Source organism: Pristis pectinata, chromosome 6 (genome assembly GCF_009764475.1).
Source record: "Pristis pectinata isolate sPriPec2 chromosome 6, sPriPec2.1.pri, whole genome shotgun sequence".
Taxonomy (NCBI): domain Eukaryota; kingdom Metazoa; phylum Chordata; class Chondrichthyes; order Rhinopristiformes; family Pristidae; genus Pristis; species Pristis pectinata.
The window spans coordinates 71612894-71640503 of NC_067410.1; the positions used below are offsets into that span (position 1 = coordinate 71612894).

Here is a 27610-nt window from a genome sequence, read left to right on the forward strand (position 1 = left end):
GTTACAGACCATGCAAAACCAACTGAACTGATCCTATATGATATGCCAAATGTCTGCATTAACATTCACCATTAGATGCAATTGTGCTAACTAAAATACATGTTCTTTATGCATTTTCTTTATGCAGTTACATTTTGGGATAATTTTCCACAAAACATAGAAACATTTTTCATTGCAGACAAAATAAAAGGTTTGATCCACAAAGCAATCACTGAATAACCATGAGTTAATTATTACTTGTGGAGTGGATTATGGTGAAATAGTAACCGATACCAACCGGGAGAATTCTAAATTTGATCCCCAATCTGTGAAGTCCTAATTTGACATCCTTCCAAAAGGCAAAACCTTTTAGGAATTTATATTGAATACATCTGGGTACAACCTACCTTTCAAGTCACTGAGGTGAGTTGCACACTTGGTAGATTACTAATATCCGAAACTTTCCAAAGTAAATATGATTAATGGTATTTAAACTGTAAATAAATGCTCCTACAGGACATTCTTCTGTTGTGCAATTTGTGTTGCACCCAGACAGTTATTTTGTTTTAAGTAAAATTGTAAATATTAAGGAATATTTTTAGCCATGTTAAGAAAATTATAAACATTTTCATATTTGGTATTTGAAAATTTTTGAAATGGATCTGAATTTAATAATATGCATTTTCTTCTATTCATGTACAGTATAGCAGTGATGTAGAACATTGACTTAATATTCATCCCTATCCGCCCTTGAAGTGCTTCTGAGTCACCTTCTTGAAACTTTGCAGTGTAGTGAGATACTTGCATGGTGCTGTAAGGTAGGAAGTTCCACAATTGACCAAGCAACGATGAAGGATGTTGTGTGATTTGGAGGGAACTTTGCAAGTACTGGTGTTCTCATGTGACTGCCACACTTGTTTTTCTTGGTGGTGGATTTAGGAGTTGCTACCTAAGAAGGCTTGGTAAGTTGCAAGACTGCATGTGCACATAGTGCACCAGCAATCATAGTACACCCATGGGGGTCGAGAAGCAATGGCGGATGGAAGGCCAATCATTGAAGCTGTTTTGTCACAGTATTCAATTTCTTGAGATATTTTTGGAGCTGCCCTCATCCAGGTGGCTCACACACTAATTCTCCTTTTGACAAGCATAGACACTTCCCCTGCTATCTTTTGATTCACCCTCAGAGTCAACAGTGTACAAGGCATTGCTAAGAAGGCAGAAAAAAAACACATGTCACGTAAGAATACACATGACCAATGAAAGATGTCCCAGCACTTTGCAAGGGTGAAGTGGTACTATTTTCTTGTACTAGAATGGAATGACTGCACAAGATCAGAAGAATGGAGGCATGAGACTGATGGACATTGGGTAAACCTCCCTCTATGATTTTGATGTCTTATCACAAGGGGGTGCTGGAAAGGAATCTGAATATTGACAGTGATTAATGATGCTGAATAAGCGAGTCCTTCTATTCATCAAATATTTGAGGTTCATTTGTCAATGACGTGTACTTTATAACATGTTAACTAATTTTAGCTGAAAAGCAAATGCAGAGATGAATCAAACAATCAGATGAAAAATTGTATATTTTTCCAGTTAGGACCTTACTGTTGATCAGTTATTTCGACAGAGGAACAGAGGGATACAGTGCGCGTGCAGGCAGATGGGATTAGTTAGATTGGCATCATGGGCCAAAGAGCCTTGTTCTTGTGCTGTACTGTTCTATAACTGCAGAGCTGCTGATGTGTAACAGAGATCATAAATGAGATCCTTGTTTGATTTTAGTGAGAAAACAAAATATTCATGTACCATAGAACCATAGAACAATACAGCACAATACAGGCCCTTTGGCCCACCTTCAAACCACTCCTAAGACTATCTAACCCCTTCCTCCCATATATCCCTCTATCTTAAATTCCTCCATATGCTTATCTAACAATCTCTTGAACTTGCCCAACGTATCAGCCACCACCCCAGGCAGCGCATTCCATGCACCAACCACTCTCTGGGTGAAAATTCTCTGACATCTCCCTTGAACTTCCCACCCATTACCTTAAAGCCATGCCCTCTTGTATTGAGCATTGGCGCCCTGGGAAAGAGGCGCTGGCTGTCCACTCTATCTATTCCTCTTAATATTTTGTATACCTCTATCATGTCCTCCCTCATCGTTCTTCTCTCCAATGAGTAAAGCCCGAGTTCCTTTAGTCTCTCCTCATAATGCATACTCTCTAAACCAGGCAGCATCCTGGTAAATCTCCTCTGCACCCTTTCCAACACCTCTACATCCTTCCTATAATGAGGCGACCAGAACTGGACACAGTACTCTAAGAGTGGTCTAACCAGAGTTTTGTAAAGCTGCACCATTACTTCATGGCTCCTAAACTCTACCCCATGACTTATGAAAGCTAACATCCCATAAGCTTTCTTAACTACCCTATCCACCTGTGTGGCAACTTTCAGTGATCTGTGAATATGAACCCCCAGATCCCTCTGCTCCTCTACACTGCCCAGAATCCTGCCATTTACCTTGTATTCCACCTTGGAGTTTGTCCTTCCAAAGTGTACCACCTCACACTTCTCTGGACTGAACTCCATCTGCCACTTCTCAGCTCAGCTCTGCATCCTATGAATATCCCTCTGTAAACTTTGACAGCCCTCCACACTATCCACAACACCACTGATCTTTGTGTCATCTGCAAACTTGCTAGCCCACCCTACCACCCCCTCATCTAAGTCATTAATAAATATCACAAGAAGTAGAGGTCCCAGAACTGATCCCTGTGGGACTCCACTAGTCACAGCCCTCCAATCCAAATACACTCCTTCCACCACAACCCTCTGCTTTCTACAGGCAAGCCAATTCTGAATCCACACGGCCGAGCCTCCCTGGATCTCCTGGCCTCTGACCTTCTGAAGAAGCCTACCATGCAGAACCTTGTCAAACGCCTTACTAAAATCCATGTAGACCACATCTACTGCACCACCCTCATCAATCTTCCTGGTCACCTCCTCAAAGAACCCTATCAGGCTAGTGAGGCAAGATCTATCTTTCACAAATCCATGCTGGCTGTCCCTAATTAGTCCATGATTCTCTAAATGATCATAGATCCTATCTCTCAGAATCCTTTCTAGCAGCTTACCCACCACAGGCGTAAGGCTCACTGGTCTGTAATTGCCTGGACTATCCCTACTACCTTTTTTGAATAAGCAGACAACATTCGCCACCCTCCAATCCTCCCGTACCATCCCCGTGGACAAGATCCTAGCCAACGGTTCAGCAGTCTCCTCCCTCGCCTCACGAAGTAGCCTGGGGAATATTCCGTCAGGACCTGGGGATTTATCTGTCCTAATATTTTCTAACAGCTCCAACACATCCTCTTTCTTGATATCTACATACTCTAGAACATTACCCTTACCAGCACTGTCCTCAGCGTCATCAAGACCCTTCTCCTTGGTGAATACTGAAGTGAAGTATTCATTGAGAACCTCACCCACTTCCACAGCTTCCAGGCACGTCTTCCCACCTTTGTCTTTAATTGGACCTACTTTTACTCTAGCCATCCTTCTGCTCTTCACTTATGAGTAAAAAGCCTGGGGATTCTCCTTAACCCTACTTGCCAAAGCCTTTTCATATCCCCGTCTCGCTCTCCTCAGCCCCTTCTTAAGTTCCCTCCTTGCTACTCTATATTCCTCACGAGCCCTGTCTGATCCTTGCTGCTTACACCTTATGTAAGCTGCCTTCTTCCTCCTAACTAGTTGTTCCACCTCTCTTGTCACCCATGGTTCCTTCACCCTGCCTCATTCTTTCTCTATCTCACCGGGACAAATTTATCCCTAACATCCTGCAAGTGTTCCCTGAACATCGACCACATCTCTATAGTACTTTTCCCTTCAAAAATGTCATCCCAATCTACACTCTCAAGTTCTCGCCTTGGACTTGGAACAGTTTTAGGAAATATTGTATTGACACATTAATTATGAATACAACAACACATTTTAAATGGTAATCATTTAAAATGGTTATATAACCTTGACACAGAATAATAAAGCATCAGAATGTGATAATTTTTGATCCTGTTATCTTTATTTGAGGTATCCCTTCCTTCCCTGAAATTCAAATAGGAGAAGTTGAATAAAAGAAAAAGCAATGCAGTGTGAAAAGCATTTAGCAATACGGAGAGGGATTTTTAAGAATATTTGGAATGTGACTAATGGTTCAGACACCTAAAATTATAATATGGAATTTATTTTTAGCAAAGGTAGCTTGGTACCAGAAGTAATTTGAATCATATGAAACTCTACATAACATTGTGGAAGGTGTTGGTCCAAAGGCAAATAATTCCTGACAAATAAAATTGCAGATAACCAATGAAAGATGTTCAGCACTCTGCAAGGGGAAGTTGTACTGTTTTCAATATAACAATTAAACTCTACACCAACTACCAAGTGATAAACCTTAAATCTAGGCCTGCTGGTTACTGATCCTTCTGTCACTATGAACAGTTTCTCCTTATCCTACTCTTTCACATCTCCTCCTGATTTTGATCATCATTATCAAAACTTCCTCCTTTGTCTTCTCTGCCACAGAGCAAATAACTTTATGTTCTCTATTCTCGCCATGCAAGTGAACTCTTTCATCCTGCTCACCATATCAATGATTCTCTGCTAAATCCTCCCTGAAGCACTGACGTGCTTCCTAAAGAGAAGTGCTTAGAATTGAGCTGAATACTCCAGTTGAGAACTATCTGGTGTTTTATTAAGATTTAATTTCCTTGCCTTTGTACTCTATGCCTCTGTGATAGAGCCAAGGATCCTGTGTGTCTGTTAATATTCTTCTCACTTTGTCCTACCTTCAAGAATTTATGCTCCCAAGTTTCTCAGTTCCTGCAATTTCCTTAAAATTATGCCAACATAGTTTAGCGAAATGGAAATCCTTTTTGGCTAATTTATTGGACTCCTTTGATGAAGTAATATATGCTGTGGATACAGGACAACCAGTGGACGGGTAAAGGCATTTTGATAAGATGACATATCAAAATGTATTGTAAATGCAAGCTGATAGTACAGGAGATAACATGTTGCTGTGGATAGAAGATTGGCTGGTTACTGGAAGCAGATAAATGAGTCTTTTTTTGATTGACAAGTGGTATAGCAAATGAATTGGTACATGGGCCTCAAATCATCACAATTTCTATAAATAGCTTAATGAAAGCACCAAAGGTATGGTTGCTAAATTTGCTATTGACACAACAATAGATAGGAAGGTAAGATATGAAGAGGACATCAAGAGGCTACAAGGTGATATTGATATGTATTGAGTAGGCAATGATCTGACAAATTGAGTATCATGTGGGAAAATGAGAAATTCTCTACTTTAGAAGGAAAATAAAAAGAGCATATTATGTAACTAGTGAGAGATTGCTGGTCTCCGTGATACAGTGGGATCTGCATTTCCCTGCACATGATTCATAGAAGGCCAACATACAGGTACAGCAAGCAATTAGGGAAACTAACAGAATGTTATTGTTTATTTCCAGGAGAATTGAATATAAATGTAGGGAGATCATTCTTCAGTTAAACAGGGCATTGATGAGACCACATCTGTAGAACAGTGCACAGTATCGCCTTATTTAAGGAAGAATGTTAATACAGAGAAAGCAGTTTAAAGAAGTGTCACTAGACCGACACACGGCTGACAGACTAGGCTTGCATACACTGGGATTTAGAAGAGTGAAATGAGGCTTAATTGAAACACAAAATTCAGAGGGGGTCTTGACAATGTGAATGTGGAGAGGATGTTTCTCCTTGTGAGAGAATCTAGAAATAAGTGTTGCTGTTTAAGGGTATGAGATTGTCCATTTATGACAGTAGTGAGGTGATTTTTTTTCCCTCAGAGGGTTGTGAATCTTTGGAACTCTGCCTCACTGGGTGGTAGAACCAGAGTTCTTTGATACTTTTAAGACAGAGGTAGACGAAATGCAAGAGGTGAAAAGTTATTTTTGGTAGAATGGAATACAGAGTTGAGAAGATAGTCAGAACAGCCACAAACTTACTAAATGGCAGGTCAGGCTTTAGGGGCCAAGTCACCAAGTTCACCCCTTGCATTTCAAGTTTCATTCTACTCCTGCTCCAATACTCTTCTGTCATATACCTTTCAATTTGTTTTGAGCAGTAATTAACATCCATTGGCAAGGACAGACAGAACTTTGGTTTAACATCTCATCCAAAAGATGCAATGTTAGTCAGAGCAACACATCCTCACTATTGCATTGGAAGCTTGTTCTCTATTGCTATCAACACATGTAAGATTACACTGAGTTTGCTATGTTTGAGCTGGTATATTATCTATTACACTCTCAAGCTTCAGAGTGGGACTTCCAAGCACACGCGTTAAACTTGATCCTGATTATCAATGTATCAATAACATAAGCATCAGTAATGGGGCGTTATTTAAAAGCAATTCAATTTGGCTAAATCTTCCATGATAAAACTCTAATCTATATTAGTATCCTGCCCAGTGTTCCCTCACTGCCTCTCATCCCACCATAAAGGCAATTCTTAAGCAAGAACTCAAATTATTACCAGCAACTCTCCAGTACTACATAATTTGCCAGACTAAGTCAACCTGTCTGTTGGTAGATGTACAAAAGTCCAGCTCTGCACTTACACTCATACAGATTGAGAGTATATTCCTTAGTAGTTCTTTTTTTTCATTAAATCTAGGAAACAGAACAATAGTAGAATGTCCTTCTTGTCAAGTTATATACCAGTTTAAGCACAGCAGTGTTACTGTAACCTTACATGTATCAATAGCAAATAGTATGTTTCAGTCTAGATACTTCTAATTTTCAGAGCAAGTTTGAATACAACAAATGCAAGTGGCTCCTCAATTATGATGGTAATAAATATACAGCATAAATTAAGATTTGTGTATTCAAGTTATAATGTTCAAACATTTAAAATTTGTATAAACACAATTGAGAAATTGAGGATCATTGTCACACATTTCATAACATTTTTAAAAGTTGTCTTGACCATATTTTGCATTATATTCTCAAGTTCATGGCAAAAGAAGGGCACACTACCTGCAATCTTAGTTTTAATATATTATCTGAATACAGCTTGTAAAGTATGTGTGCTTAATGGGTTTCAAACATCCAACAACATCCATTGAAAAGTGTGCAGACAGTTGAATGCAAGGCACAAGGAGCTCATACAAGGTGTGTGTAGTTTATTCAAGGGCTCTTCACAGACTGCCCCAGAACTTTACTCATTGTTGCAGCCCAGAGAGCTATTAGTCAAATGACTCTATCCTTAAATGGGTGACAATCTCACAGCAACAATTAATGTTCTCAACCAGTATTTTATACACTTTACAGATCCATCAAAAAAGAGCGATTTTTCTTTGTAATCAAAAAGCAAAAAAAAACATTGTTATTAGGTCTTCCAAAATATTTCACTGTGCATGGAAATAAATAGGGAAGCCAATCAGCAATTTAATGTCAGTTATATTTACTGGTATTTTGATTTGTCCCAGCAAACATTCAAAAAAAGCATTTTATGAAAAGCATGATTATTACAATAGTGATTGAGCAGGAGATGCTTTTGGAGACTGGGTGATTGGAAATAAGCCTGGTAAAAATTCCAGAAAGTTGATAACAACCTATTAATTCCCTTGCTTTCAGTGGGCTCAATTTCACTAAGTGGTCACCTGAATGGCATGGCTTGGGGTATAATGAAGTACTAAAATAATATAGTTCATTGTCATTGGTGAGAAATCTAGCCTGCTGTGATTAGCCATACTAGATGCAATAAATATGCATAAGCAAAAAGAATATGACCACCAGATCCTGCTCCAAGAAATTCAAGCAAAACCCTGTGACTGTATTACCAGTCAACAAGGAAACAATCAGGGGTATGAGCAATGTGGGATAAGTAGGGGTCCCCAATAATCATCTAAGACTATCCACATAATGTGAAGCCATGGTTTTGTGCACACATTTAAACAGAACATTAATGGAGTGCACACATGCCACTCTAAAAACCAGCTAATTAAAGTTCACCCCTAGCATTGCTCCAAGACATAAACCACCAGAAACATGGAATATCAAATAATTATGCTGTTGTAAATGTTTGCACAGACATATTGTAATTGGTTTCAGCACATTTGAAAGCCAGTTAAAGTAAGGTACCTCTCTTGTATCGGTGGTTAGTCCCATCACCGTGCCCTGCATAGGGAAAAGAAAAGCACAATGTCATATTGAGGAATTGATTTTGACTTAATGAACTTTGTATTAGCAAAAAATTGTTTTTCAAGAAACAAGGTAAACTGATTTTTTCACAGGTTTAATCACCTCAAACAGATGGCATCTCATTTGATTGTATGGCATTTTTCACAGATATTTGCGGAACAGGTTGCATGTTTTTTCCTGTTTATATTGAAACTGTGTGAATATTAGTGATGCTATTACTCAGGATTTCACAAGCTCTGCAATCCCACTTAAAAAGGCCTGCAAAAGTCAACCATTCACATGGCGCAAAGCTCACCGACACATTTACGCTTTAGTTATAGAACAAGACATGGCAGGGTAAAGACAGTCACAAAAGCAGAACAGGACAAGCATGTCCACGTGCTTTAGTCCCAATGCAATGTTGGCCATTGTTAGAATACAAGCTATAAGATGTCGGAAACCCTGAAGATGATAGTATTATCTAACCTAATCTTCACCTTCATATGCTTCTTAGCATTCAACTCATATTATCTTCCCATTTTGAAATGGTAGATGATACAAAAATGCGGCTTTTTCTTTCATGTCCTCATCCTTCTCTCCCTGAGTATGGCCACATCTGTGGTTTGCTCACCAGGGCTGTGACCTTGTCATTACCTCATAGACTTTGTTGTCTGATAGCAATTATTTGATTAGTTCTATTGACTCAAATGAAGCTGGGTCAGCAAACTGCCGCAAAATGAAGATATCTTGAATGTAGCCAGGAGACCAGGCAATAACGTACAAGATGAACTGCTTGTTGTCATTCACAAGCTGGGCACCAAGGGAGTGTAATCTCTCTCAGTTCTACTATAGTGCAGAACAAAAATCAGTAAGATGGCACAAGATCACAAGACAAGGGAGCAGAAGCAGGCCATTCGGCCCATCGATATGAGCCCATTTAATGGTACTCTGCAGCTGGGGATATTCATAATTTTGATGTTACAATGTGAGCATGGTCTCTATCTAGAGCAAATTAAATGGAGTTAGCACTCCCTGAATACGGAACCTCCAGGATCTCCTTTACGCAATAAAGATTTTGCAAATATCTCCAGTTCTGCAGGCAAAGGCACAAATGTTCATTGCCATACTCTTCCTGACAGCCATTGGCATGTAGTTTTGGCATGCTCTGAGTTTAGCATTGTAGTTGGCAGATTTCAGGCAATAATTGCTGTGGAAGTGCAGATATCCTCACGTATTGCTCTGTACTCAAGTAGCCAAGATCAAACAGCTAAGTTTCTCCCCAAGTACTCTGGGCAAATATAATAGCCTGCTGATAGTCCGATTGACCTCATCCTGCTTCCAGCAGGTTGTGCTGCTTTGCATGACATCTGCCAAATCTCCTTCCTGTTCAAAGGGGGATGCACCCAAATTCTGCTAGCAATCATTATGTGCAGAGTCCTTAAAGCCTACAGGAAGTAATTCTACACCAGGCTTGCATTCCCCAAAGACTTTTCCAGCTATAGAAAACCATCAATATTTTCTAAAGTTGCAGAAAGAACAGAAAGAAATCCTTCAGCAATAAAACTGTACGCAGTTGATGATCCCTTTAAATAGTACCAGTGGGGATTTCTTCTAACTGCTGAATGTCTATCCAGCTGTGCATGTTTGAGAGAGGGCATTTGTTGGAACATTGGCATTCAAATTAGCATGACTTACTCTGCAGAGTCCTGGGGTGTATTCATTGTGTTTATGTTAATATTTATCAATTGGTATAATTCTCAATTCCTTCCATGAGCGTGCATGTGCCATGGAAGGTATTTTGAAACTTAAAAGCGCTCCTGTAATGCCTGGTTTCACTTAGTCCACTTTCACTTCCTGCATGTATGAGGCAGAACAACAGACTCTGGCAAACCTAATGATATTCACTTCAATGCGATGCAATCAATAAACTTGAAAGGTACAATTAAAGAAAACTGCCAAGTTCTTAATAAAGTTAAAGCTACTAAACTACTTTTGTTGCCAAGAATACAAAGGATATCCAACAGGTCAACTAAAACACAAAATGGTTGAACCTTAGCAATGAAAAACAAAACTCATTACATACCTCTTATTACATAATAGTCCAGCAACCAATTACATTGTAAATGTTTCATTAAAATTAAAATGTCATAGACCTTCAATAGCCCCAGAACCTTGAAAGTCAAGAAAAGGCTAACCAGATAATTGTGTGCCTGGGGCTGAGTTCTGTTGTGGTGTACATATGAAATAATTATTGATTAGCATGCTGTCCTTCAGTAAGTTGAAGTACCAAGCCGTGCAGGAAACTTACTTCAAAAGATCTGCTGGTTCTGATTGTCACAAGCACAGGAGTAATGCTAGCTTGTTAGATGGTAAGATACACAGCACAGATCTGAGAAGTTAGCAGAGGCACTTCAAAACAGAGGGCGGCAGGCATCAAAATCATTTAATCTATTACTGCCACGTTGGAAAAAAATATCATGGAATGGACTTTGCAAAGCTCAGCAAAACCAGAGTGTAATTTGAAATGGAGCTACATTAAATTTTAGTGCACTTGCAAGTTGCAGTGACAAGTTGCAGTGACAAGTTGCAAAACAGCACCAAATCAAATTTTATTAACTGATGTTAGATTTCAATGCCATCTCTAGCCAGTAAAAGTAAATGCAGCAAGGGATGAAAGAGCAATGAAGAAAAGGAAAATCAGATCGTAAGTATAAAGTTCCCAACCAACTGGAATGATTTGATGCTTCCTAGGTTTACCCTTGCCAGGCTAAGCCCCCAGTGTATAACCTCAATCTGGGGCATTATCACCTGACTTTAAAGACTGTGGTCTTTGATGTCACTTTGAGAGCTACATTTGTACAGAAGGCAATCAGTTAGAGCCCAGAGAACCAATAATGAAAGGCATGAGAATGGCAGAGTTCACCACTCAGAAGAATCGATGAACTTCTGAACCTGGCAGAAGAACTCAAGAGTCGGGAGTTGGGTCACAGGTAATAGTATCAGTATTAGGGCCAGAAGACCTTCTCCCTTGTACAAATTCCATAAATCTATGAACATTTTCACAAAGAGTCTGCCTAAGAGACAGTGTACAAACACTGGTGTTGATCTGAGTTTTGGGTGATGTGTCCTTTAAGAATTGTCCCAAACATTCAGCCCTCTGCCTTTTGGTTTGTTCAGATCAGTGTGTAACACCTGGTTTTGACCATCCAGGTAAAGATCACCTCTGACCAAAGCCCTTAATTTTCAGAGTTCTCAGCACCACTCAGACCAACAACCCAAGGTAGACTTGGAAGACGTGGGGAGGAGATTGAGCTTTTTAACGTGGCATCAAACAACCAATCTTACATAGTGAGAGAGGACCAGTTGCTGTTTTGGAGTAGGTCACCAACTCCTGGCTGACATATTGTGTGAGATATATTGTTATGACAGTTAATCAAGTGTTACTATCACATGATGCTTGACATGGTGGATGAGAGGTTGATATTCTCCTGGCTGGCGTGTCCAGAACCAGAAGTCACAGTTTCAAAAGGAGCCAGCTGTTCAGGGTAAAGATGAGGAGAACTTTCTTTACTCTGAAGGTGGTGAATCTTTTCAACTTTCTACTTGTGGACTGTGCAGGCTCAATCTCTGAGTATTTTAAAGAGAGATTGAAAGGGCAGGCATAGTAGTGTAGTGGTTAGCATAGCGCTATTACAGTACCAGCAACCTGGGTTCAATTCCGGCCGCTGTCTGTAAAGAGTTTATACGTTCTCCCTGTGTCTGCATGGGTTTCCTCCCATATTCCAAAGACGTACAGGTTAGGAAGTTGTGGGCATGCTATGTTGGCGCCAGAAGTGTGACGGCACTTGTGGGCTGCGTGCAGAACACACTACGCAAAAGATCCATTTTGGGGGGGGGGGGGGGGGGGGTGAATGGCCCACTGGCCCATTCCTGCTTCTATTACTTATGACCTTGCATTCTTGTGACATTTCATCATGCAATATCTGTTCCGTTCTTGTTTCACCAAGGCCTGAGTAATATATTTGACTTAGTGTTTTTATAGTAAGATGAATAACATCATTTATAAGTCTTTTCTCAAAGATCAGCTTAACCGACTGTTGCTTCGAGTGCTGAAGCGACCCTGCTTTCAGAACCAATCCGATCACGCAGGAGACTGTTCCCAGCTTCATTCCCACCACCAACCCCCCCAATCCACTCAAGCCCTTCCTTTCTTATCAGTGTCCATAATCTTCAGTCCTTTGTTGCCTCCACTTATTCACCTCCCATCCTCTGTCACTATCCCCATCCTTCCCTCCCCACCAGACTCCATCCATCCATCAACCCTTCCTCACTTGGATCCACCCATCACTTCCCAGCTCTTGCTTCACCCCTCCCCCTCACCACTTTACATTGGCTATATCCACTGATTTTTTTCAATCTTGCAGAGTTCTTAGCTCTTAATTAAACCCTCTCTCCCAATCTATTCGCATTAACGCCATTCCCACCCACTCCCTGGTAGCATCAGGCCCACTTACTCCCCAGTAACACCAGGCCCACTTACTCCCCAGGAGCACCAGGCCCACTTACTCCCCAGGAGCACCAGGCCCACTTACTCCCCAGGAGCACCACGCCCACTTACTCCCCAGGAGCACCACGCCCACTTACTCCCTGTTAGTGCTCTTCCCCTTCACTCCCTGTTAACATCAGACACAATGTCCTAGCAAATCTAAAACTAACAGCAGCCCAGTTTTTACAACCGGCAGTTAGAATTATGTTAAATATTTGTTTTAAATGTTTTAAATTCATGGGATGTGGACATCATTGGCAAGGTTACAATTTATTGTCCATCTCTCTTGCCACAAATTGAGGAGGCAGTTAAAAATTAATGTGTACCTGGACTCACTGTACAGACTAACAGATTTCCTGCTGTGAAGTAAATTAATAAACTGCGTGAGTTTTTATAACAATCCAACAGCTTTGTAGTTGCTATTTACCGATACTAGATTTTTAATCCAGATTTATTTTAATTGAGTGACTTTAAATTCCTCGACTGCTATGATGGTATTTCAACCAGAAGCCCATAATTTTACCACAATGCTTCCATACCTAGCTAGCAATAAGCAAGGAGCAGAGTTTGCCCTAATAAGTAGCCTAATGGACAAGTAGACATTGAAGAAACCTGAGTAAATGACAACATCCCTTCCAGTGATACCCACTGCTCACCCTCACCAGTCCAGGGAATATGAGGCTCTCACTAGATTTCATGTTTCACATGCACTTGATCCTAGCTTTCATGAACATCCATCTGCATGTGGTAATCTGTTTTCATTTATTAATATTCCCCTTTAAGAAACATTAATATCTGAGACAAATGCCTTATGAGTTATAGAGCCTTACAATACAGAAACAGGACCTACGGCCCACTGAGTTCACACCAACCATCAACCACCCATTTACACAAATCCTACATTAATCCCTTTCTTTTATTCTTGTCAGCTTCTCCCAAGATACTAGCATGCACCTGCACACTCAAGGAAAATTTACGGTGGCCAATTAACCTACCAAACCACTTGTCTTTGGGATGTGGCAGGCAACTGGAGCGCCAAGGGGAAACCTATGCGGTCACAGGGAGCATGTGAAAACTCCACATCCTGAGGTCAGGATTGAACCCAGGTCTCTGGCACAGTGAGGCAGCAGCTCTGCTAGCTGGACCACTGTACCATCATTGGCCACTGTGACTAATTTGCATTAGGAGATGTAGGATGTGACCACCTGTTAGATGAATCAGTTGCCAAGATCCTTATTTGATGACCACTCAAAGCTGCTGAAATAGACATTTTGTTCATTTGAGACAAGCTTTGACACAGGGTTACTTGGGAAGAAAATACAAAAAGCTGCATGCAGAAGTTGATTAAACAATATTGCTGCAAACCTATTTCCTTCATGATCATGTGCTTTACATTTTTAAAAGAATTAATAATTGTCACATCATTCAAGAAGAGACTCTCCTTGCTGTCTGAGCTGGCGGATTGGTTGTTTCCTTATGGAACAGCTATTTTGACAAGACTCTGTGGCCAAAATGATGTCAGAGTCAGGATGTTGAGTGTAATGTTGTGGAACAGGCATCACTCACTAGTTCAAATGACAGAAGTAACTTCAAGCTTCAAAAAATATTGGTTCACTGCTGATGCAGGATTTCAACCTGAAACATCAACAGTTCCTTTCCTCCCACAAATGCTGCTTGACCCACTGAGTTCCACCAGCAGATTGTTTGGTGTTCCAGATTCCAGCATCTGCCATCTCTTGTGTCTTGGTTTGCATCCTGCTTGACCTGACACACCACGTGTTTGGCTGTTGTGCTGCGGTTATCCTCAGTGGCTGTATGGTTCCGAGTGACCTTAAGGAGCAGTTCTACAATCATCTCACAAGTGCCAAACAGGCCATGAGTGGTAATCAGGGCCTTTGGTATTGCATCCTGAGGGACCAAACACCCTTCAGACAGCTCACGCTGGCTTGCTTCACATTTTTTTTCCCCCTCAATCTATTGGAAAGCCTAAGGCATTTAAAAACAGAGGAAACTGATATACAAAATTGAAGAAAATAAAATTTTACAAACTTCAAACTAAAAATAATTTTGCTTTAAAGGCACAATAAGCTATTGTGAATTAATTAAAAGATAACTATATTGAGAAATATAAAAAGATAACTATATTGAAAAATAAACTAAAACAGTTAAAAATTGACAATTAAAAAGATTAATGAATGGGGCCTGGCTAGTTCCATTGTAAATTCATCAAACTGTCATGTTAATTTAGTTAGTCTCTTTCCACAGATGCTCCCTAATCTGCTGGGTATTTCACCATTCTCTCCTATTTCTTATTTCCAGCAACGTGTCATGTTCTGCATCTCACATTTCAAGCGCTATTATTTATCCTCTGTACTCATTCATCTCCAATTTACTGCACTTCCAGATGGATCAGCTGCAGTTATCGGGTCTTTACCACCCTCTCTCAAAGAGAGCACCAACACCACTTGTGTACTGTTTCCATGGTCTTCACCTTGTCACAGACATACCCTTCCTTTTCTTTCCAACCTTCCTCCTCTCTGCAACTTTAAAAACTGTTATTTCCAGGTCTGATCAACCGACATAGCTAATCCCTCCTACCTATAGAATGCCCATATCCCTCTATTTTCCTGTCATTCATGTGCTCATCCAAGCCCCTCTTAAAAGCCCCTAATGAATTTGCCTCCACCACCCTATCAGGCAACGCATTCCAGGCATCCACCACTCTCTGAGTAAAAAAATCTACCCGTCACGTCTGTTCTGAACCTAGCCCCTCTCACCTTAAATGCATGCCCTCTGGTATTGGATCACACAATAATGGGAAAAAGATATTGCTTGTCCACCCTATCTATGCCCCTCATCATTTTATACACTTCCAACAGATCACCCCTCAGCCTTCGCCACTTTAGAGAAAAGAACCCAAGTTTGTCCAGCCTCTCCTGATAACACATGCCCTCTAATCCAGGCAGCATCCTAGTAAACCTCCTCTGCACTCTCCCTAAAACCTCGATATCCTTCATGTAGTGAGGTAAGCAGAATTGCATGCAATACCCTAAATGCGGCCTAACCATAGAGATGCATCATAACTTCTTGACTCCTATACTCAATACCTTGATTAGTAGATGCAAGCATTCCATAAGCCTTCTTAACCACCTTATCTACCTGTGTAGCCACTTTCAATGAGTCATGGACTTGCACCCCAAGATCTCTCTGCTCTTCAACACTGTTAAGATTCTTGCCCTTAAGAGTGTACTGCCTCTTGACATTAGTCCTACCGAGGTGAAAAACCTCACATTTACCTGGGTTAAACTCCATCTGCCATTTCTCTGTCCACACCTGCAACTGATCTATATCATGCTGTATCCATCGCCAGTCTTCTACATTATTCACAACTCCACCTATCTTGGTATCATCTGCAAACTTACCAACCCATCCATCAACATACCCATCCAAGTCATTTATGTACATCACAAACAGCAAAGGTCCCAGTACAGATCCCTGAGGAACACCACAGCTTAGAGGCCTCCAGCCCAAATAAGTCCCTTCAACCACCACCCTCTGTCTTCTATGGGCAAGCCAGTTCTGGATCCACACAGCTAATTGTCCACTGACCCCATGCATCTGAACTTTCTTGATTAACCGATTATGTGGGACCTTGTCAAATGCCTTATTGAAGTCCATATAGATGACATCCAAAGCTCTACCTTCACCAATCTCTCTCGTCACCTTGTCAAAAAATTGAACCAGGTTAGTAAGACACAACTTGTCCCGCACAAAGCCATGCTGGCTTTCCCTAATGAAGCCATTGGATTCCAGATGTTCATATATCCTTTCTCTAAGAATTTTCTCCAGCAATTTCCCTACAACTGACATGAGACTCACCGGTCTATAGTTCCCCGGATTTTCCCTTGTTCCTTTCTTAAATAAAGGAACAATATTAGCCACTTGCCAGTCCTCCAGGACCTCACCCATGGTCAAAGAGGACATAAAGATACTGGTCAAGGCCCCAGCAATTTCTTCTCCCACTTCCCTCAGTAACCTGGGGGAATATCTCATCGGGTCCCGGGGACTTATCCACCTTAATACTGTTTAGCAGACCTAACACTACCTCATCCCTGACCTCCAAATGCCCTAACATGTTTCCGCCCTCAGTTCCAATTTCTGCGTCTTGAGTTTTTCCAGTATTTTCTGCTTTTATTTAAGGCTGGCGTAAAGCTGAGGGATCAGGTACAAAGTACATCCAGTCTCTCAAATCAGGCCATCACAGATCACCCTGGGATTCAATGGTGAATCCTGGGGCAGTGTGACATGCATCCACATCCAACCTCCAGCTCACTGTGTAGTTCCATGTGTGGGAGCCCAGAGTGTACTAAGCTAGTCAACAGTTAATCGTGGACATGTCTAGCCAAACAACAGCATGATCCAGCTCAATGTTCTGAGAGATACTTCAGAAATTTCTGCTTGGACATATAATAATAAGTAAGTAAAACCTCTTGCAATTTTAATCCATGATTCTCCAAACATCATGCTTCTCGCTTCAAAGTCCATTGGTGATGAATCAACAACAGGATAGAGATTGTGGAATCATACCAGATGCCAAATGGTGAGCAACATCTGACACAGAGTGTATGGTCTGAATGCCTCATCATGATCATCTCCTGGCCTTTGTTACCTGATGCCAGAAATAGTTCATTTGATAGCATCTAGCTTGCTCCTAACTTTCTAGGCTTTTATACAATTTTTCAAAAGGACCCCAGTTACAAATAGGCAATAGGGGATGTCAGTTGAAAACCTTCTACAATAAACTAGATAATAAGGCCAGAAAAACATGCAAAGATCGGAAAAGACATCTCATGATGACAGAATACAGTGACCTTAATAGAGTGTGAGTATTTAGACATCTACTTGGTTCCAACTCTCTTTGTTATGTCAAGTACTGTAAAAGAACTTTAACATCCATAAAGAGGAGCCTCTAGGCAATTTGTCTGCACTTTCAAGTCACAGAATTCTACAGAGAACATATGCAAGTAAAAAGATCCATCAATCTACTGAATAAATAAATGCCAACATCATTCTTAGTTCTAATGATCACACGTCACCTACTCAGGCTTTGACGAAGCAGAATTTTTCACCTTTGTGGGCACACTGGGCATTTCAGTAATTGGTTGTTAGTTCATGACCTGTTGGTAATTTTACTGTCTACATAGCAAAAGAGATAACGATTTATTTGCAAGGCATAACACTTACCCTTTATACTAGTCAAGTCTATGCTTCTGCAAAAGTCCAAGTGTTCTAATCACTATTACAAAGCAGGCATACCATAGCACTCTTCTTTCTGACAACATCACAATATGTCCACGCACATAGATAAATAGAAAGGTACACTACTTTGCTTCCAGTTTTATTTGAAAATATCAACAATTTTGTTGATAACCTCTTTTACATTTTTAACAGAGTTTGAGGAGATTTGGTATGTCACCAAAGACTCTTGAAAATTTCTACAGATGTACGGTAAAGAGCATTCTAACTGGTTGCATCACCGCCTGGTATGGAGGCTCCAATGTGCAGGATCGAAAGACACTGCAGAGGGTTGTAGACTCAGCCAGCTCCATCATGGGCACAACCCTCCCCACCATCGAGGACATCATCAAGAGGCGGTGACTTAAGAAGGCAGCATCCATCATTAAGGACCCTCAACACCCGGGACATGCCCTCTTCACATTACTACCATCGAGGAGGAGGTACAAGAGCCTGAAGACCCACACTCAACTTTTCAGGAACAGCTTCTTCCCCTCCGCCATCAGATTTTTGTAACTTATAGTAATTTTTATGTCTTTATGTCTTGCACTGTACAGCTGCTGCAAAACAACAAATTTCATGACATATGTCACTGATAATAAACCTGATTCTGATTCAATACATATGCAATTTACATAATTATAACTGGCCTTCTCTCTTAAATTATACTAATCCATCAGTGTTTAGTGTTTTCCTGATCTCTTTATAATGCTGAAGTTAATTAACCTTTGGTTCTGGACTTGAATTCTGAGAAGGTTCTGTATCTTTGTCAGACATGCTTGTAATTGGTTTTAGACTTCCCAGAATCTGCTCTGGATCCAACTTGGACAACTTCGTGATCACCTGGTTCATCCTCTGGACTTAGTTCATCTCTAGCAGAGCCTATTTAATCACATGAGCACTTTGGATATTGTCACCAATTTCAAGGATGCATCTCTTGGTTCCACTAACACCTAACATGGTTTCCATCTCTCGCTGTGTGACCATACCGGAAGAACTAAGAATATGAATTTACTCACTTTGCTTGAAATTGCATTCCTCTGGCTTAGCGTCACAGTGGTGTTTTTAACACAATTGCTTCTGCTCAACACTCAAAAAATAAATTTAGTTGAACAAGGCTCAAGCACATTCTCAGAGTTCTTTTCATCAAGATTTCTGCAGGTGTAGACCGTGGTTGTGTGTGCAATTTTCTGTACTTCAGCAGGAAATCAGCCAAGCAACGTTTCATGCTGAGTTTTAAATATTCCTGCAAAACGTGATGCTTTACATTCTGCTCCACTTGAAGCCAGGTGATCTGAAAGGATGAGAGTACTTCTAATTACCATTTCTTTCTGTGAGAATTATGAATAGAATTGATAGAAAAGGGGAAAAGTTTGTGGGGGAGGGGGTTGATGTTGTCAAAACAAGCTCTTCAGGTGAGTGGTGATGTGTACATAGATGTCATTTCATCTGCAGAACATATATGCACCCATATCATTGACCTGCATTAGGAAGCTAGTATTCCCAATTTCACAAAATGTGTACCACCCTATGCACCTACTTGATGCACCCCTAATGCAACTCAGTGAGATAACTGCAGAAGTTTTATTTCATCTGTGCACTAGTCAAATCTTGTCCATTCTTTCAATATCTGTTCATGGACACTCTTCAACACTGGGTGCCTTGAGTCTTCTCTATGACTTCAGAGGCAGTTACTGTAAAGTCTGCATTGACGACATTCAGCGTACGGATCACTATTTCACTTCCATCAGAGTTCTCATGCAAAGCTGCAACTGCAGCAGAACATTCACAGTACTGCAACAGAAGTACTGCCCACCTTTACATTGAGGATTATTAGGTATCACTGGTATAGGACCTAATATTGCTGGTACTGACTTATTATCCGTGACATGAGTAAAAGAATCCAACTTGAAAAACCTGCAGTTGTTTATTGTTTCAAAATACCATTCCAAATGCTTACCTCTTGATTTGTGGGCAACTTTGTGCTCACTTTTTGTGAGAGAATGTTCCCCATCATCTATCATCTGCATATCACTGAACTTACAAATAACTTGAATGTCACAACTTTAATTCGCATGTACTATCAAACTGAAGCAGATCTTCAATTACTTGGCTTTTCTTACATTTATCACATGCACTTTGTTGCTTCACAACGAATTCACATCTGCTTTCAACAAATAATGCAAAAGTGTGAGCATTGTTGCAACATCTGGAAGAAATTGCACATAACAACAAATTTCATGTTATTTAAGTCAGTGATGATAAATCTGATTATGATTCTGCTAATACTGCACCATCCCAGGAACAACCTTAGCTCTGCTCAGGCTTTGATATATTGGGGATTGACTAAATATTCTCCTCCACTGGTTGTATGCCACTGGCATCAAACCAACGTACACTACCTCTTGCTGCAAAACTGCAGGTTTGCTTTATGTCACATGTTTTATCCATTGTGCCCTGGAAAATCTTGGGCGGAGATTTTTCACTTTGTGCATGAGTACAACCCTTTCTGTGTATGTTAATCAGATACCCAGTGACTGTTAAATCATTATATCACATAACTCTCCTGAGCAAAAGCATGCTAGTATGTCCACACACATAGATACACAGAAAGTTACTCCTCAGCAACAAATGATCAGTACGACAACTCTTTTGAAAAAGTATTAATTAGGGATACTAGGTGCTTGTTCAACAGTATCTTTTTAGGAGTCAAGTTGTAGTATTTTGAAGGCTCAGTATAACATCTAATGGCTATGAGCCAATGTGCAATAATGCTGATTATATGGACAGCAGGTGGCCAACCTTATAGAGATGGGTTCAGATGACTCTCCTGAAGACAAGGCACATTTTTCCAGTGCAGCAAAGAGCTTTATCCATGATCTGTGGTGTAACTGAATAGTGAGAGTTTGAACTGATGCTGAGGGCCCAAAATGTAAACACTCCAATTTGTCAGGCACGGTAGTGGAGCGGTTAGCGTAACACTTTGCAGTGCCAGAGACCCGGGTTGAATTCCGGCTCTGTCTGTAAGGAGTTTGTACGTTCTCTCCGTGTCTGCGTGGGTTTCCTCCGGGTGCTCTGGTTTCCTCCCATATTCCAAAAGACGTACAGCTTAGGAAGTTGTGGGCATGCTATGTTGGCACCGGGAGCGCGGCGACACTTGCGGGCTGCCCCCAGAACACTATGCAAAAGATTCATTTCATTGCGTGTGACTAATAAACCCAAGAATTAGATGATGATAATAATTCACTTATTCAGTGACTCCAATGATAACTTATTCAAATATAGGTACTGTAACTTTAATCTTAAAGTAATTTTTACATCACCACAAGAAAGGAAAATTTCCAGAGTAAACAGGAAAAGCATCCAAAGTAAAATGCTGAGCAACATTCACAGTACTGAAATGGCAACACTTAAGATTCTGATTGCTTTGCATTCTGACTGTCAACCTAACTTTGACCCAAGCGGAATTATCATCTTTAATATTATGAAGAAGCTTAACAACAATTTGACACAACTTCATGCATTAATTTGCAGACTTGTATATAATTTCAGAAAGATGATTAAGTTCACAAATTCCAGAACAGAATTGTTCAAGCCAGCCCAATCAAAAATTCACCCGATTTAGTACCAACAGCAATAATGTGTTGTCCTTCCATAGTTTAGGTGCAATTTACGTCAAATTTAACACATGTTGTTTATCCAGTGTATATTGATTTGAAAGGCTAGAAAGGTTGGCTGAGATTGTTGCAAATGCCAGCAGAATAGGACCACTCTGCAGCATTTTTTTAAAAAGTCAGATTAGTGAGAAATTCAAATTGCTGCCTTTTTATAAATTTTTCATGAACTCTGCACAATTTGAACACCTCCAAAATTATCTTTAAATATTGCACAAGACATGTATTTTTTAAAACCATCAAAAAATATACTGAGCTGAAGCAATCACTACCATCTCTTATCCATTATAGAATTGTGCAGCATTGAAACAGGCCCTTCAGCCCAAGGTGCTAACCTTTTTGCCCATCTACAATAATCCCACTAGGCTGCATTAGGTCCATATCTTCCATGCCTTGCCTATTCAAGTTCCTGTCTTAAATGTCCCTTAAACGTAGTGATTGTATCTGTTCCACCATCTCTGGCAGTAAGTTCCAGATATCAACCACTCTCAATGTTTAAGAACAGATTGGTATTGGTATAGTAATGTTCCCCTTCAAATTCCCTTCACGTGTCCTTCTCACCTTTAATCCTACACCCTCTGCGTTTGATACCCTTACCATGAGAAAATGAGTCTGACTATCCACCCTACCTATGCCTCTTACAAGTTTATATACCTCTATCAGGTCACCCCCTCAGCCTCCTTCGCTCCAGGAGAAACAAGCCCGGCCTATCCATAACTAAAGCCCCCCAATCCAGGCAACATCCTGGTGAATCTCCCCTGCATTCTCTCCAACATCTTATAAGCTCCTTTGGAGCAAACAAACAAGTGGACTGAAAAAATGAAACCAGTTCCTGGCTCAACCTTCTCATAACAGATGTCTCTTTGCGAACATGAGGTTTGCTCATTGTAGTATTACAGAAGGCCACTGGAAGAATTAATGCAAAGTCAATCACTGTTCTGACATCTGAATGCCCTTTTACTTCATAGGTATACAAGGATTGCTGTGATTGGTTTCTCAAGCATGCTAATAATATCACCATTTGCTTTATATCCAGCTCCCTCACACCTGAGCAATTATACTGCAACATTCTACGCCACAATCCACATCCCATTAGTACTCATGGGTCATTCATCTTATCTTATAAATGTTGCCATGTTTCTTATTAGAGACTGAATAATAACTTTTGCTTATTTTTTTAAACTTAAATGCCCATTGCTTCTTCACTAATGGGCTTCTGGTGCGTGAAATTAGATTCCACCTAGCAAGATGACCTTGTGGAGTAAGTTAACACGTTCAAGCCAAAGCTGTTATTTAACACACAATCCTAGATTATCCATCAGGCTATCAGTAAGGGTATATAATTAGAATCAGATCTGAAGTATCATTGAAAGCATTCATAAGGAAGAAAATACATTAACTACCTCTTACTAGATATCCAATAAAGCAAGGGTCACTCTTGAGAGCTTTTCTTAAATGTATTTTAATAGTTTTCAGTTAGTTGTTTTGCATTTCAAGAAATTATTTTAAACAAACACCTTTGTCAATCTACCCTACAATTATCTTTTTGCAAGAAAAGCTGAATATCTGAAGAATTTTCCATGCCATGAGCTCCATAGGGGCCACCAATGAGTGCATTTAATATGGAATCCTCTCCCTGGGTCCATGAAAAAAATGCCTCAGAGACTGATGTCTGACCTGCCCTGATGATTTTTCCATGTATGTCATCCAAAAGGCTGCAAAATTAGCCTTTAGAGCTGGCTTCAAGTCAATAAAAGCTTGGAGGCACACATTAACTCTGAATTTCAACTGAAGTTTGAAACCAGCAATTAGACAGCCAATTCTCCTTTTCTTCAGGCAGTAAGTTTTACACCCCCACACTATTAGTACCCACAGAGATGTCAGTGAAAAATTAAATTAGAATGGAGCCTCTTAAAATAAGTAAAGATAGGGATGTCATTTTAATATAACACATCCAAGAGAAAATTGATGGGTTCAGATTGGCTCTCCATTTCATATAATTAGTTAATAGAAAACAGCAACTAAGTTTGACTAAAATTACATACAAGAGAAGAGGGAAAAATAACACAGGAACAGATTTTGTGCTTTAATGTTAATTTTTGAATGCTGACTGGATATTTTAAATCTATGATAAATTCTGCAGATGTCAGAAATCTGAAGTAAAAACCAAAAATGCTCATTGGGTCGGGCATTTACTTTTATGTTTTATGTAGGGTCAATTACTGTAAAATCTATTCCTGATATTGGGATAACATTATACCATAACATTTGTGGAGAGGTTATCATAGTCTCTTAGCCAATTAAAAGCAGTAATCATTCCAGTGATTGTAATTTCCCTGAAATGATCAGTAATTTACAGGTTAAAGTTCTTTAATTAGGAAATTTACTAATTTAGCCAATTCTCTTTGTGAAAATCCATACAAGTAAATGTATCAGTTGTGCTATCAATTATAGGTCGTATGCAGAGGTTAAGTGCACACTCAGAGCACGTCACTTGAGTTTGCTCTCCAATATTTCCCAGCAGCTAGTTCAACAGCAATAATTGGAAATGTGGAGAAGGATTAATTGACTTCTGCCTCAGCTGGGAATTTGAAGGTAACTTGAAGACTAAATGATGGATAAAGAAAGTAACTAGCACACTAGGGTCAAAAATAATCATTTGCTGACTTTTTTTCCCCATATTTTGAATACAAGAATAGGTTCAGTTTACCCAGAACAGCATGTACACAAATTCATTTGCATCAGAATTCAGCTTGAAAAGTTTTATTAAAGAATGCAAGGACAAAATTAAACCATACCCTGGTGTAATACAGTATAAATTCAAGCTTAAATCTAAAATTTAATGTTATTATGATATTCAAATTTAATGAGTATCAGCTTGGGAGGAGGAAAACAGATATGGAGCGTAAAATGAGTATACAGTTATCAATCACTTTTCATGTCAATTTTCTCTTATCTGTATGTCTATTACAAATAAAGTATTGTTGCAACTATAACTTCAGCCAAAATCTTGAAGTTGGGGGTTAGAACTTCTTCAATATTTGGTTCTGCATGTTAAACAGAGGCTGCAGGAAGAGCATTGTGCTTGGTAGATTGGAGCTGGTGTGCACAATCTTCGACCATAACTGGAGGTCATGGAGGGAGGGCAGGACAGCATAGTGAATGTGGGATGGGATGGCTGTTCTGTGGAGAAGACTAAGAGGAGTAGGAAGTGGATCATGGAGTTGAATGGAATAGGGGGTTGGAAGGGGCCAAGGATTGGAGAGGGAGGTGGAGAGCTAAGAAGAAAATTGGAGTGGGCTGGAGAAAATGGAGAATGGGGGGAAATGATTGGGGCATTGGCAAGGAGACAGAAGGAGGGCTGAAAAGAAATTTCAACAGAGGCTGGAAAAAGATTGGGGAGCACATTGGGGAGAAGGCAGGGACTCCTTGCACAGAGAACCCAATTACACTCAGCCGGCTCTGTTGAACAGGCCTTGTTTAGATTTTAGATTTTTAGGTTTTAGATTTCTTTATTAGTCACAAGTACATCAAAACACACAGTGAAATACATCTTTTGCGTAGAGTGTCCTGGGGACAGCCCACAAGGTGTCACTACATTTCTGGCGCCAACATAGCATGCCCACAACTTCCTAACCTGTACATCTTTGGAATGTGGAAGGAAACCGGAGCACCCAGAGGAAACCCACGCAGGCACAGGGAGAACGTACAAACTCCTTACAGACAGCGGCCGGAATTGAACCTGGGTCACTGGCACTGTAATAATGTTATGCTAACCGCTACGTCACCTTTCCACCACCAAATTCCCAAAACAGACAGTGATTACCAGTCAAGCTGAAGAGAAGATTCAAGGATGTTCTCAAAACCTCCTTGACAAAAATGCCATGTTCCCAACTGACTCCTGCAAATCCCTGGCCACTCAAAAGTGAAGAAGGATCATTCTGAGGGCATTGATACCAAGACCATGCATCAGGAGCCCAAGGTGAAAGAAGCACACCGCCTCACAAACTACCCATCTGTCTGCCCAACTGCCTCATCAGGCATTTTCTGCCCCAACTGTGGAAGAGCCTACGGTCTCCACATTGGCCTCATAGGTCACAAAACCAGAGTGGAAGCGTCATCTTTGGTCCCATGAGATTTCCTATGAAGAAGAAGGGGATGTCTTTTTAAAAGCTCCCAAAAAAGATCTATATTGCGTTGTAACATCTACTAACACATGCAACACATCAGCAGGGAATGATGCATTGAAATCATGACATTACACAGGGAAACCCAGCAAGCTGCTTTGTGAACATCACAGTTCAATTTTTCACTCCTTATATACAACTTTCACAAGTAACATTCAGGTAACCCACAATGCCGTTTTAGCATCAAAACAAAGCAATGTGAAGCTATTTCTAACCCCTCTCCCCAGCTGTTATTATTGTTACACTATAGCAGAATGAATGATGCAATAGAGATTGATCTTGGTAATACAGTTGTTGTATGTCTGAACTTGCAGGAGGCAGTCAATGAAATGCCATAAGAAGCTCGTTAAGAAGCCTGCAGAAAATAAAAATAAAACCAACTTGTTGACGGCAATGAGAGATTGCTATTTTTTCAGACTGGGAGGCTGCTTGCAGTGTTGTTTCCCAAGGTCAGGTTTGGGTACATTTCTCTCTGCAATTTGTTTAAAATAGCCAAGACTCAACTGTAGGGAACAGCTGATGATGCAAAACTCTGCAATGTAATAGTTAATACTGAGGATAGTGATAGAGTTCTGTTGACATAGGCAGGATCGTTAGTGGGTAGAAATTGATAATAGGAATTCAATGCAGAAACATGCAAGGTGATACACTTTGGAGAGACTAATTTTGGAAGTTCATTTATTATGAATAGCACAACTTTGAAAACTATAGGTAAGAAAGATAGACTTTACTGCCAATACACAAATTCTTAAAGGTGGCAGGGAAAATTGCTAGAAGATGGGAAAAAAAAGCATATAGATTTACCTAGGTTTATAATTATATACAGAATACTCTTTCATCTTAATGCAATTGAAAATCTACACCTCCTACCACCCTACACACAAACATTAGATTAAAAACTGTTTCTAGGTTGTTCCAAGTCACTTCATAAATTCAACCAGGCACTTCTACACATTGCACATTGGATGACATCATCTAATCCCTAAATCTGCTGACCTCCAAATCCACAAACACCCACATCCCTGAGCAGCAGACTCCAACCCTCTCTGATCTCTCAAACTTCTCCCCCAAACCATGCATGTGTGCCAGTACTCCTCTTTCCCCACACCCTGAGTATTTGTCAGTGCTAGTAAATTGCTATGATTGGACCTATGAACAAATTTGAATTTTGAAAATGCACAATGCCTGGTCAGTTACAGCCCAGGACACAACCGAAGCTTCGAGAAGGAGGCCAATGACCCAAGTACTCTTTGATGGCCCATTACTACATCTTTCCAGCACTTGTTGAGCATAGTCATTACTCTTCAAGAAAGAAAAAGAATGAAATAGGGTTTTCATGCCCTGATAAGGTTGACCAGTATATTACAAGTGATGGGGGACTTACTGATGAGATGATGGAACAGTTGGAGCTGTTCTCCTTGGAATGCAGAAGGTTAAAAGAAGATCTGATAGCGATCAATAAGTCTTGATTGAGAAGGAAGAGAAAACCTATTTGCTCTGGTGAGTGGGTAAATAATTTGGGGACTTGGATTTAAAGTTGTTAGCTAAATCTCTAATGCTGAGAAAGGAAGAATTTTATCCCCTCAGCAAAGCTGAGTTCAGCAAATCTGTACCCAAAAAGATGCTTGAAAATAATTCCAAAAACATCTTTACAATTCCTCTTTATAGGTAGTCATGGACGAGGAACTTCAACAA

The 27610-nt window shown here is 40.2% G+C and overlaps 1 protein-coding gene across 1 annotated transcript in view; it reads right to left on the reverse strand.

The window, feature by feature from the left end:
• LOC127571531 (calsyntenin-2-like) overlaps positions 1-27610 on the reverse strand; it is a 422857-nt gene that overhangs the window by 280334 nt on the left and 114913 nt on the right. The window contains 1 exon segment of the mRNA XM_052017987.1: positions 8175-8210. Within this exon segment, the coding sequence (XP_051873947.1) occupies positions 8175-8210 (36 nt within the window).